This window comes from Cygnus atratus, chromosome 2 (assembly GCF_013377495.2).
Source record: "Cygnus atratus isolate AKBS03 ecotype Queensland, Australia chromosome 2, CAtr_DNAZoo_HiC_assembly, whole genome shotgun sequence".
Taxonomy (NCBI): domain Eukaryota; kingdom Metazoa; phylum Chordata; class Aves; order Anseriformes; family Anatidae; genus Cygnus; species Cygnus atratus.
The window spans coordinates 65,479,411-65,491,211 of NC_066363.1; the positions used below are offsets into that span (position 1 = coordinate 65,479,411).

Sequence of the window (11,801 nt, forward strand, 5' to 3'; positions counted from 1 at the left end):
CATTCCTCTTTTTCTTCTAGTTTTTAGCGCTGTTGACTGTTCGCCACAAATACATAGGTTGGGTATATAACTCAGTCCTTTACAGATGGGGTCACCGTGAAGACAGCTGGCCTTTTCTGGCAGCATTGTGCTGTTGTATTTGGTTTTGGACAGGTTCTCCTCAGAGAGCTCACCGCTACTGTGACAAGATTTCTCTAAAAAGTAGCTCATTTGTCTGACTACTTAACACATGGAATATGTACAATGAATGAATAAAGGCATTTTCCTGCCTCTCTTTATAGTAAGACACCCAGCAACATGCGGTGACAGGACAAGAAGGAATAAGTGAAATCATTTTAATATAATATTGGTGTATGAGAAACCACAAAAGAAAGAAAGCATTTTCTGGAAAATTCTGCATATGTATATATTGCATTGTATAGTCTTACAGACAAATTTACATCGAATACATGATATATTTTAAAACACTAATTTAAAGAGGACAACAAATTATTTTTTCTTTCTGTACAGACATAGGAGTGTGATTTGTTTTCCTGTTGCTATAGTCAGCTGTTCTTTAGGAGGAGTACTCATATTCTTCAGCACTGCGGCGTCCAAAATCCATCCAGCCCATGTAGTCTCTGTCATTTATCCTGTGCGTAGGATCGATACCCTGTACCCTGTTTCCCATAACTGAGAGCCTTCCAGTGGGACCTAATGAAAAAGAGTGTGGGAGTGGAGGGAGTAAGTAGACATACTTTCATCTATTTCTGAGTGTTTTGTATTTGTTAGCAGATGTCTGCATGAAATAATTGAAACTGCTTGACTTTATACAGATCACATAACACTGCTGTTATATCACTGGGGAAAATGCCACAGAGCGTTACGGGTAATGTTCTGACATTCCTTTTTTTTTTTTTTAAAAAAAAACAAAAAATTAAACAGATTATTTTCATCTCCTTCTGCTCCTGGCTGCTGTGAAGGAATATGGGTGCATTTTTCCTTTTTATTTCCTATTTCACTAGAGAAGGAAAGTCCAGGCCAGAACCTCCCCATAGTCCTGTGCTGCTTGAGGAGCCATGTATGTAAGTACAGGAGCTCCTACAGTGCAAATTAGGTAACGAGTTGTAGATTTATGAATTCTAGGTTTCATAAAGAAATGGGAATAGTCCTGAAATTCAGAACGTTGTGTCTGGAATTCACAGCTAGAGGTGTTTAATGCTGAAATTACACGGGTCTTATTACTATTTCAGTGATTTTTTCATTGCTTTTATAAAGTTTTCATAACTCTTTTCACAGCAGGGTGGGATGCTGATCTTTGATCTTGCCATAGCCTTTCTATCACCCTTGTTCAGGGCATCAAAGAAATGCAAATGTTTTGTTAGTAGTAGAAGGATAGGAGAGGCAAATCTACCACAGAAAGAAACCAAACATGCTATAGACATTTACCTAAAACAAAATGACAAAACAATTCTATGAAAGTATGTTTGTCTACCCTTAAAGCCTCAAAACCCATTATATTCACAAGCATCATTCAAAACACAAGATTAAGTTGATGAGAATGGCTTCTTGGCACCAGACAGGGCTAGGACAGTGCAGGACCGTCATTCAGACACTGCTATTTAAGAGATGTCTGAGCCTGCAGTGACCTTTGGGTTGTAAGCACTCCCCTGGTGCCATTATGCAGAGGACAGATCAGCAATGCACCTGTCACATCAGTGCTGCACCTGTCTCAGCTACACAGTGCTGGATTCATGCTGAAAGCCTGCACATGAAGTGAATTGAAAGCTAGGGGTCACAAACAGTCAGGAATTCCTTAAGAGCACCTTAATTACTTTTCCTTAAATCACCAGAGATGTCCCATGGATGCTGCAGAATCAACATACAGCAAACAGCTTCAAAATTGTAGTAGTTTGACTACAGGGCTGCCATCTAGCCTCAGCCTCTTGGGAGAATTTAACTCTCCTTGTTTTAACTGGAAATATTGACCAAAATTAGCCTTTCTATTAATCACAAGGACAGATGCCATCACTGGTGACAGCTAACACCAGCAATGCAGACTCCCTTTTCCCTGAGATGGAATTTTCTAGTGAGTGTTATGGCTTGTACAGGTTAAAAGTGACTAGTGCAGGAGATGTGAGTATTCTGCAGAGATTTCTGAAGTGTTGCCCTGAACCTTTATGTTAAATGAGAACATAACATTATGTTTTGATGAGAAAGCAGTTGATCAGCAACTGTATGCATTGTTATAAGTTAAATACTGCATTGTCCCTGTGAATCTTCTCTTTTCTGTACTAGGAGGGTGTCCGCCCCTCCCCATACGCTTCATCTGGTTGAGCTATTTGGAAATGTCAGCCAAATATTTAAGAGAATATAATGGCTACATAAACTAGAATGAGAAGTTCAGTTTCCTTGCGGGAGGGTGCCAAGGACTATACAGGAGAAATGTAAGGAGGGTTCTGCTGTGCTTACTCCTGCTGCAATATTCTTATTCAGTAACAGCTTTAATTGTAGCACTGAATTTTGTATCTGAATTGTCTTTCCACTAGATCATGTGAATTGCTAAAACTAATTTCTTTAATAGATATTGTGAAAATTGGTAATGTTAGATGGAGTCTCTCAGAATATATTAGAAGTGGTTATTTTTCTGTTGTTTCTGATTTGGCCCTCATGTACATGGATTAATGCGTATGGCAGCATATGTAATGCATAAAATGCATGTGACATCTCTTAATTGTAAACCACCACCAAAAATAAGAATGGGATTCTGCCTATAACAGAGGTCAGCAGCAAGGCTATCAGGAGGAGAGGATTAAATGATCTACATAGGGTTGTACGGAGAGACAGGGGAAAAGAAAGCTGTTGCTTGTATAAAGTGAATTTCATCCTAAACACAGCCTGGGGCTGGAACTGAGTTAAATTCTCAGTGTCTATATGCCCAGGTTATCCTAATTACTGCCTCCCAAGTTTTCAAGCTCTATTTCTGTATCTTACTTCCCTGCAGTATGAGGGGATAGATGAGAGTGAAGCCATTGCAAGTAAACAAGATGTGTAACCCTGTAGGTTGCATAGTGGTTTTTCCTGGGGTTTGCAGTCATTCCCTCTTGGAGGACACAGCAGTTAGGTTGCCCATGGTGCTACTGTATTCAGGTATAAAGCAGCACAGAGACAAGAGAGTTCAAAAGGAAAAATGCTTTCTCGTGAGCAGTTGCAGTGGGCAATGGTTTTGATCTATCATGTTCTGTATACATGGCATGTGTTTGTGCCTACGTAAAACATGCACTGTAAGATCTCAAACTGCTTTACTTTCTCTTGTTAGCTCACATTGGTAATACAATTGTTTCCTCAAGTGACTAATGAATCTCACAATAATTCCAATCCTGTACCATTGCCTCATGTCCTTGTTACAGAATCAGTGCCATGGAGGTTTTAAGTAATTGCCAGATTCTGTCCAAAGGCTACCTGGGACTGAAAATCTAACAGGAATTGGTACTAATTATATATATGTGTGTGTATATATATGTATATATTTTTTTTTTCTTTTGAGGAGGAGTTTTACAGTAAGTGAGAACAAGAATGGTCTCTACTTCTGGAATAACCAGGCAAAATCTACTTCCTATCTTCTATAGCAATTTAGTAATTCATGCTAGATGATGACAGGGTTAACATCTAGGTATCTTTGAAGGAAATTCCACAGATACAGAAGTAGCACATAACCAGTACCTTTTCTGGCCTGCTGAAGGTACTTGGCCAACAAAGCTCCAATGCTAGCCCTTTGGTCAAGGCTTCCATCCAGCCATGGCGCAGATTTCAGGGGGCCAGTAGACGAAGGGGCACGGGCATGTCGGTGATGTTCTGTCAAGCTCTGCTCAAGCTCAGCAGCCAGAAGGTTGTCATTGTGTGAGCCCCCAGTTTGCTGTCCGAAAGAACTCACTGAGAGCACAGCAAGGAACACGCAGATGCATATACCACTGTACATTGCTGGAGGAAAAAGGAATGACAGGCTGCTAGAATGACCAGACTTATTACATCATGTGTTATCCTCACCCCCAGCTTTCTTTGGAGGTGCTGGTTTCCGAGAAAACTTTTTTTAATTGCAGGTAACTGTGGGATCTGTCTTAAGTTGGGCAACATGCACATGAGTAGTTTAATATCCATTGGTAAGAGGAAGATACCACAGTGAATTGGTTTTATCCCTTCCAGTGTATGTGTTATGTCTCCCTGACTCACTCAGTTATTACTTGCTTTTCTTTTTTTGAAGCTGCATTTTGGTAAAACACAAGGGAGCTATACCTAGCTTTTCAAAAAAAAAATCTCAGGATTCAAACATTCTTGTACTTTCCCATTGTACTAAAATCTGCTATTACAAATACTCAATTTTGACAAGTTCTGCAAAGAGCCTGAACTCTTCAACCCTTCATTGGTTTGAACTTTAGCATGCAAGAGGTTTTGTCTTGTTGTACAAGGAAAGAAGAAACAAAATCTTGTTACAGTGAAAAAAGAAAAACAACCCACAAATCTAACACCACCCCAATCATTTGATCTAACAGCTGAGGTGGAAAAAGCTGTGTAAGAAATAACATGCAATATAACCATTTTTTTTCATATAAAACAGAGAATTAAAGTGTAAGACAATTCTGTTGCTTCCTTAAAGAAACAGATATTAGACAGGACTGTGCCATTTTACTAGATCATTTGATCACACAAGCTGAAATTGTGTTTTTGAAACACACAAGTTAGTCTGCTAAGAGGAGAAACAAGGTACCTAGTACTTAACACTATGAGGGTAATTTCCATTTATAAATATCCATGAAAACATCTATATGGGAGTTTTTGATTTTTGAACAGCATATCGAGTATACTCTTCATTTTAGTGGAGGGGAAAATGAAGTTTGTTTGCCCACCACATACCGGCATGAAAACAGTCACAACCCATGAGATACCCCTGTTCAGCATCCCCAGGCACCGAACAAAAAGCACCCCTCCAGCGAGGAGCAATTATAGGTCCTGTACCCAGGCAGGGTTTGGTACTTACACACCACAGCTGCTCTGCACCCTTTTCCACCGGGATCTCGTTTTACCCCGACCCCGACTCCTGCGTGTGTTCACAGACCCGTTCAGGGCTCGGACCCCCCAGCCCCACCCTGTACCCCATTTCCTAGGGATGGGTGGGTGGGTGGGTGGATAGGGTGTGTGGGTGTCAGCCGTCCCTTACCTGACCTGTCGGATCCTAGAGGACGGAGCGAGGCAGAGCACCGAGCACCCAGGCAGGGACAAGAAGAAGTTGGGGGACGCTTCGGCGGCGGCCCCTTAAATAGGGGCGGCGGTGTTTGCACAGCACTGACGCAGGGCTCCCTGCCCGCCCCCTGCCCGCCGCCCTCGCCCTCCCGGGACTGCTAGCTCACGCCGGCTACCGAGTCACCGAGAGCTGCCCCCCCGCCCAGACGCCACGGGGATGGGCTTCCCCCCACCCTGAAGCAGCAGCCGCCCCGAGCAGGGAGCTCCCCTCCCTCCCCATATCCCCCCTTGCCCCCCAGTGCCCCGGTCCCGGAGGGGCTCCCGATGCTCGTCCCGCGGTGGCCGGCAGGGGGCGACGGGGCCCCGCGAGGGGCGCCCCCCTCAACACCCCTCTTGGGGCTAACCAGCCCGGCCCCCAGTCACTTGACGGGACAAAGAAAATACAAGTAATAACAATAACAGTAACAATAACAATAAAAACTGAGGGAAGGAGGCACAGCCCGCAGAATTACCGGCCTGGAAAGGGGGTCTCCTGGTGGCGTGCGGGGGATGAGGTTGGCATCGGAGGTGGTGGGGATGAGGTTGGGATTGTGGAAGTGCTCCCACCATGCCCCAGCCTGTCACTAGGGCGTTTGTCCCCAGAACGGTGTTCTGGCTGCTTTTCGTTTCCCACATAGGTGAGCACCGGTGCCGGGTGAAGTTGCTGTCCCAAGCTGGTTAAGAAAGAGCAAACCCGCAACCTGCTTTGAGAACAGGAAAGTAAGTGGAAGCACGTTGCTGGAGGAAAGAACAACGCTGCAACTGTTCCAGCAATACCGTCCGAGTGCCAGTTTAATGTCTCTGTCTCTCCCTGGGGAAAAACAACAACAACAAAAACAACCACCACAAAGCAGTAGTGTTTCTGATAACTCAATTTCACTACTTTGTCTTAGAGGAAAAGATGCTTGCTGCTGTTAGACAATTAAATAGTCATCAGTGAATTGAACCGTAGGTGCCTGGGAAAAGTATCACAATCTTTCTGGGAAGGTACAGTACAATAACAATTTTGGGAGAGTCGCATCAAGCCCTTGTGAAACTCACTAGATAATGAGTTCTCAAGGGGGCAGTCCAGAGCTTAATAGAAGGGAAAGACAGAGAGCTTACTAATATGTGTATATGCATAATTCATAGCACAAAGGGATAAATATAAAAGCAGCCATTTAAGCTGACATATTTGTCTGATTGAACAAATACACACTATAGGAATTCATTTACGTTGAGCTGATTTTGAATATCAGTTCAATTACAGGACTGCACAAATGGAGTGAGAATTAGTGTGTGTCTATGTGTGCGTGCATGTGTATGCACATATGGCAGCCAATTCACTGTATTTGTTCCCATGTTTATACAGAAGAGGAACACACACAAAATCAAGTAGAAAATGTAGAAAGGTCTGCTGGACAGTTACGTACATATATCACTGTGATCTTTGATATATTACAAGACCGTATCCTAACTTTTCCACTGTACCTCTGAACTGGTCGAATCACTGTGGTTGCAGTGACAGGGTCAGGAGCTCAAGAGTGTCGGCACAACACGTAGTTTTGTGCATTGTTCTACCCATGTGATCAATTACACTGAGTACTAAAGCCTTTTTCTTTTCCCTATCTAGACCTCATAGTGCATTTTAAAAAAAACTAGTGAGGCTACAGCATGATGTCAGGTTATTAAAGTCAGCAGCACTGCTCTGTCTATAACTGTGGCTGCAGATTTTTGAACACTGAATTTTCCTCAGTGAATTCCTCACTCCTAGTATGTATAATCCTTGGAGATCACTTTCTGATTTACTGGCATTTTCTTTAGTGAAAGTTTGAAGTTGTGTTCAACTTCCAGTCCTTGGTAAATATATGTTAATTATTGGCATTTTAGTATTGTTTTGGGCAGAGATGAGAGAAATGAAAGCCTGTTCAGCTTGAATAATTTGATAGCAGGATTCTGAGGCAAGTTTCCTGTGGTAACTTAGGCTGTGTATTACAATCTGATGCGACACAAAGAGTTAAGAATTGGGGTTTGATTAGCCGTGACCTGTTAGGTTTCAGGACCAAAGTGTTCATGTAACTACTGGGCATGTACCTGGTATGTGCAGGGTGCTAACTGCAGGAGGGCCTGATGCCACCACCACAGGTGGGGCAAGAAAAATGCTGACCCAGTGCCTGAGTTCAACCTTTGTTCCAAGAGGAAGTACTTCAACTGCAGCAGACCTTGAGTAATACTGCAAGACTCCAAGTATAGATGCAAAACAAATTTAAACCTAAAATGAACCCTGCAATGCAGTAAATGCTAATATAAATGCATCCCTGAGGTAGCAGCTGGAGGATAATACCGTTTAAAGGCTATAAGCTTTTTAAATTTATTATTATTATTATTATTATTATTATTATTATTATTATTTTGGCAATTATCTGCTAAAAGTTCTGATTTTCTCTTTTTTTTTCTTTTTCTTTTTTCTCCATCACAATCAAGATATCTCTGTCCTCAACTGTTTTCTCTAGTTTTCTGCCAAATGTTTTCTCCTGTGTAGCAGAGATGGCAAAAGGGATTGTACGGCTGAGCATATATTTTGTGCTGGTCCAGCACAAAGCTCTGAGTTGGGCTTGAAGCAAGAAGACAGCATGGATGGATGGAGACAGGAGGGATACACATATTGTTTATGTCTGCTCTGCAACCGAAATGGCCGGTGCCATTAGTAGAGTGCAGCAGGGCACGGTGAGCATTGGCATCTCAATCTTTGCTGTGAGATGGAGCAGAGCTTGTCTGTGAGTGTCGGAGTGAGCAGAAGCTTGGAAGTGCTCTGCTCTTTCCTACAGCAGGAAACATGCATGGGCTGTGCAATACTTCATTTCTGTCAATGTCCATGTGACTTTTGTCTCTATAATACATATTTTTCTTGGCAATATCACACATAGTTTGCAACAGCACAGTTGTCATGTGGACAGCATAGCAAGTTAGGATGCCTATGTTTGATGCCTTTTCTTTTTACCCCAAAATGAAATGTGGCTATTATTCGCTTTGCATCATTCCATGGCTTTGGATTCCAAGACATTTAGGCTGCCTATTAAATGAAGAGCAGTATACACTGCCAAGTATAAGTACATTGGGAATTTAGACCTGGAAGGATAAAGCCAGGTGGCTGTCTTTTGGGGCTGGAGGGCCTCATGTCCAGGAGAGTAACAGGAAATACATTCTTTTGTTCCTAAGCATTATGTCCTTTTCTGATTATCACTATGCAGTGGTTTTTTAATTATTATTTTTATTATTTATTTTCCTTTGGACCCTGATACTCAAGGGTAATCTTTATTGTGTTGGGGCAGATTCATTTCTTTTTGATGTGCAACTGATGGAGTGGCAGTCTGAAGGATTCCTAAGAAGTAAGAAGAATTGGTAGAGGATAGCAGGGAACAGAACAATATCATTTTCCAGAACTAATGGACAAATTAGTGAGTATATTGTTTTGACCAATTGTATGCCTTGTAGATATATAGACAGTCTTGAATATATTTTGAGATAGTATGTTTTTCTGCTACTATTTTTGTATATGTTGATTCAGCCATTACCTTTTTGGTCTTTCATTTTTTCTAGTCTTTGAATTTTAATCCAACAATTTCTATCAAATGACCTCAGGCTCTCTCTTTTCTCTGAATTTGCATCCTACTTGACAAGAAGATAAACTTTGCTTGGAGTCAACACAGAAACTGAGGGAGAAATTTTGATTTTCGCAAAGTGAACAGGAATGTTGTCTTGAATTATAAGGAACCTGGGACCTCAGCCTGAAGAGCGCTGACTTCCTTTCACAGAACCATGCCTCAAACTAATAAATTAGTCTGAAATATATCAGACTAATACATTAGACTAATATCAGACTAACACCCCTTAAGAAGGGTCCAGTAGAAGCAGATTAGCAGAGCTGGGCCTGAGGACTCAACACACCTTAACCGTGTTTCAGGTGTTTTAGTTAAGGCTAGCATACTTAGGTTCCAGGGACTGAAAATTCATTAGTAGTTGAAATGCATCAGGTATGCTGCTGGGTGGCAGCTTTCACTTTGGTTTCATCTGAGAGGAATCAGACACTCAGTCTGCTGTGCAATGGAAACCAAAGAGCAATGAGTGGGAGTGATCAGGGAGTCTTTTTCAAAAGTGTACTCTTGATGTGAACTAAGTGCAGTAATGTCAATTCACCTGTTGTCTTGGGATTACACATTACCTGCATTTGTGTTAAGAAGGAAAATAAGAGGAAAATCCTATTTCCCAGGAGTAGAGTTGTATTGTTTAGAAAGTGAGATTTCAACCTGTATCCCATGAAATTCAGACACTTGTATGGAAGCTCCCTACAGATCAACTGGAAAACAGGTTTGTTTGGCATTTCCAAATTTGGTTCCCTGTGGTTTCGAGAATATATGGTGAAGTGAAACAGAGGAAATTCCAGAGTTACTTTCTAGGAGACAACCCAATCCCAAATCACTAGCCTTTTTTTTTCTTTTTTTTTTCTTATTTTTTTTCTGAAAGATCAAATTGATCTTATGTGGAAATTGGCTCTCTCTATACTGTAAATCCAATGACAGGATGGAGGCTTTTGTGCAAGTAGAAGACTAGAAAAGGAAATCAAAGAACTCAAAAAAAAAAAAAAAAAAAACAAAGATATGTAAAGTGTTTGTTCCTAACAAATTCTCTGACCTAACAAATTCTCTGATTGCAGCAATACTTTGAGAGGTGTGGTAGAGTTTGAAAGGTAGGAAGTTGAATGCTAACATTGACAAGCACAAAGTGAAAATACAGTAATCAGTCTCATTCATGAAGAACAAGTCTGTTTAATGCCTATTTTGTGGAATAGTTTGGTGTTTAGTTCTCACCTTCCCTTTTCTTTATCATCTATGTTGCATATCATCACAGAAGGAAGAAAATGACAACCTGTGCCAGCTGTGCCTAAAGCATGTGAATTTATTCACAGCAGTGTGCCTCTAATTCCTGCTCCTGTGAAGTACTTAAGTCCCTGAAAAGACAGAGGTTATATTATGCAAATATGGTTTGTTAGTTAGAGAGGGATGACACACCTTTATATATCTTCCTAAATGTTCTGCTGTGACACTCATGAAAAGTTCAACTTCTTTGAACTTGTTCTTTTGTTCTTTTGAAATCTTAGGGCTCTGATCTCCCTGATTTTGTTGCATTTTAATGTCTAAACTTCAAAATTTCATTTAGCTTCCTTCACGTATTGATACCTTAGATATGTATAATGCACCTCAGGAGAATCCTTGCCCTTCAGTGGAGAGGTTTTGAACAGACCTTGTGCTGTCTGTCGTTCAGACCTGAAGTACCTGTTTTATCATTCACTCTGAGAAAGCAGCTGTGATAGCCCTCTTGTCTATGAAACTAGAACATGTATTCACAAGTATTGGAATCTGCTATATGTTGATGGGATCATTTATCATTTTAAATAATTGTACTTTATTCCATAATAAATATTTCTTTTTATGTAGGAGAAACTAGTCAAACACACTTCAAAGCATATGTTAATTAACTTATTATAAGAGTAGCCTAGTACAGAAAAGAAATAAATTGTACCTTTCAAAATACTTTGTATTTTTTGGATGTGCTCTCCATCTTGTCACCTGGACCCATAGGAAAACATCTTTTTCTCTGTGTGATAATAACAGCGACTGCGGGAGATACTGTTTTCCTCTCCTGTGAAAGGGGAATGTCTGACTAATCAACATTTGTGAAACAATTTCAATTCCCATGAAGAGAATTCTATAAATGACAGGTACGATGTATTATCTTCTTGTCTTCCAAATATCTGCATGTTTTCATCTGTGCTAAAACCAGCATCAGAATTTAGAAGTAACAAACTGATTTTGACACCAGACAGACTGGACAGCCAATAGGTTTTTTTCAGTGTCCTTCAGAAGAAATAAGGGCTATCTGAGGCATAAGTGGATTGGACAGCTAGAGCCTTGTTATTTCATTTCTACTGTTAAATTCACAGAATCACAGAATCATCTAGGTTGGAAGAGACCTCCAAGATCACCTAGTCCAACCTCTGACCTAACACTAACAAGTCCTCCACTAAACCATATCACTAAGCGCTACATCTAAACGTCTTTTAAAGACCTCCAGGGATGGTGACTCAACCACTTCCCTGGGCAGCCCATTCCAATGCCTAACAACCCTTTCACTAAAGAAGTTCTTCCTAATATCCAACCTAAACCTCCCCCGGCGCAACTTGAGCCCATTCCCCCTCGTCCTGTCACCAGGCACGTGGGAGAATAGACCAACTCCCACCTCTCTACAGCCTCCTTTAAGGTGCCTATAGAGAGTGATAAGGTCTTCCCTGAGCCTCCTCTTCTCCAGGCTAAACAATTCCAGCTCCTCAACCTCTCCTCGTAAGACTTGTTCTCCAGACCCCTCACCAGCTTCATTGCCCTTCTCTGGACACACTCGAGCACCTCAATGTCCTTTTTGTAGCAAGGAGCCCAAAACTGAACACAGTACTCGAGGTGTGGCGTCACCAGAGCCGAGTACAGGGGCACAATCACTTCCCTAGTCCTGCT

At 41.4% G+C, this 11,801-nt stretch overlaps 1 protein-coding gene across 2 annotated transcripts; it reads right to left on the minus strand.

Moving 5' to 3' along the window:
- Positions 1-320: 320 nt before the first annotated feature.
- CCK (cholecystokinin) lies at positions 321-5,747 on the minus strand. Of its 2 annotated transcripts, none has more exons than XM_035552532.2 (3): positions 5,730-5,747; positions 3,703-3,960; positions 321-693 (listed from the first exon to the last, which is right to left on the minus strand). In XM_035552532.2, exons 2-3 carry the CDS (start codon positions 3,956-3,958, stop codon positions 557-559), a joined length of 393 nt encoding a protein of 130 aa, XP_035408425.1. In that variant the 5' UTR covers positions 3,959-3,960; positions 5,730-5,747; the 3' UTR covers positions 321-556. The 2 variants fall into 2 exon arrangements, with proteins under 2 accessions (XP_035408425.1, XP_035408424.1); XM_035552531.2 differs by lacking the exon at positions 5,730-5,747 and adding an exon at positions 5,195-5,311.
- Positions 5,748-11,801: the final 6,054 nt, after the last annotated feature.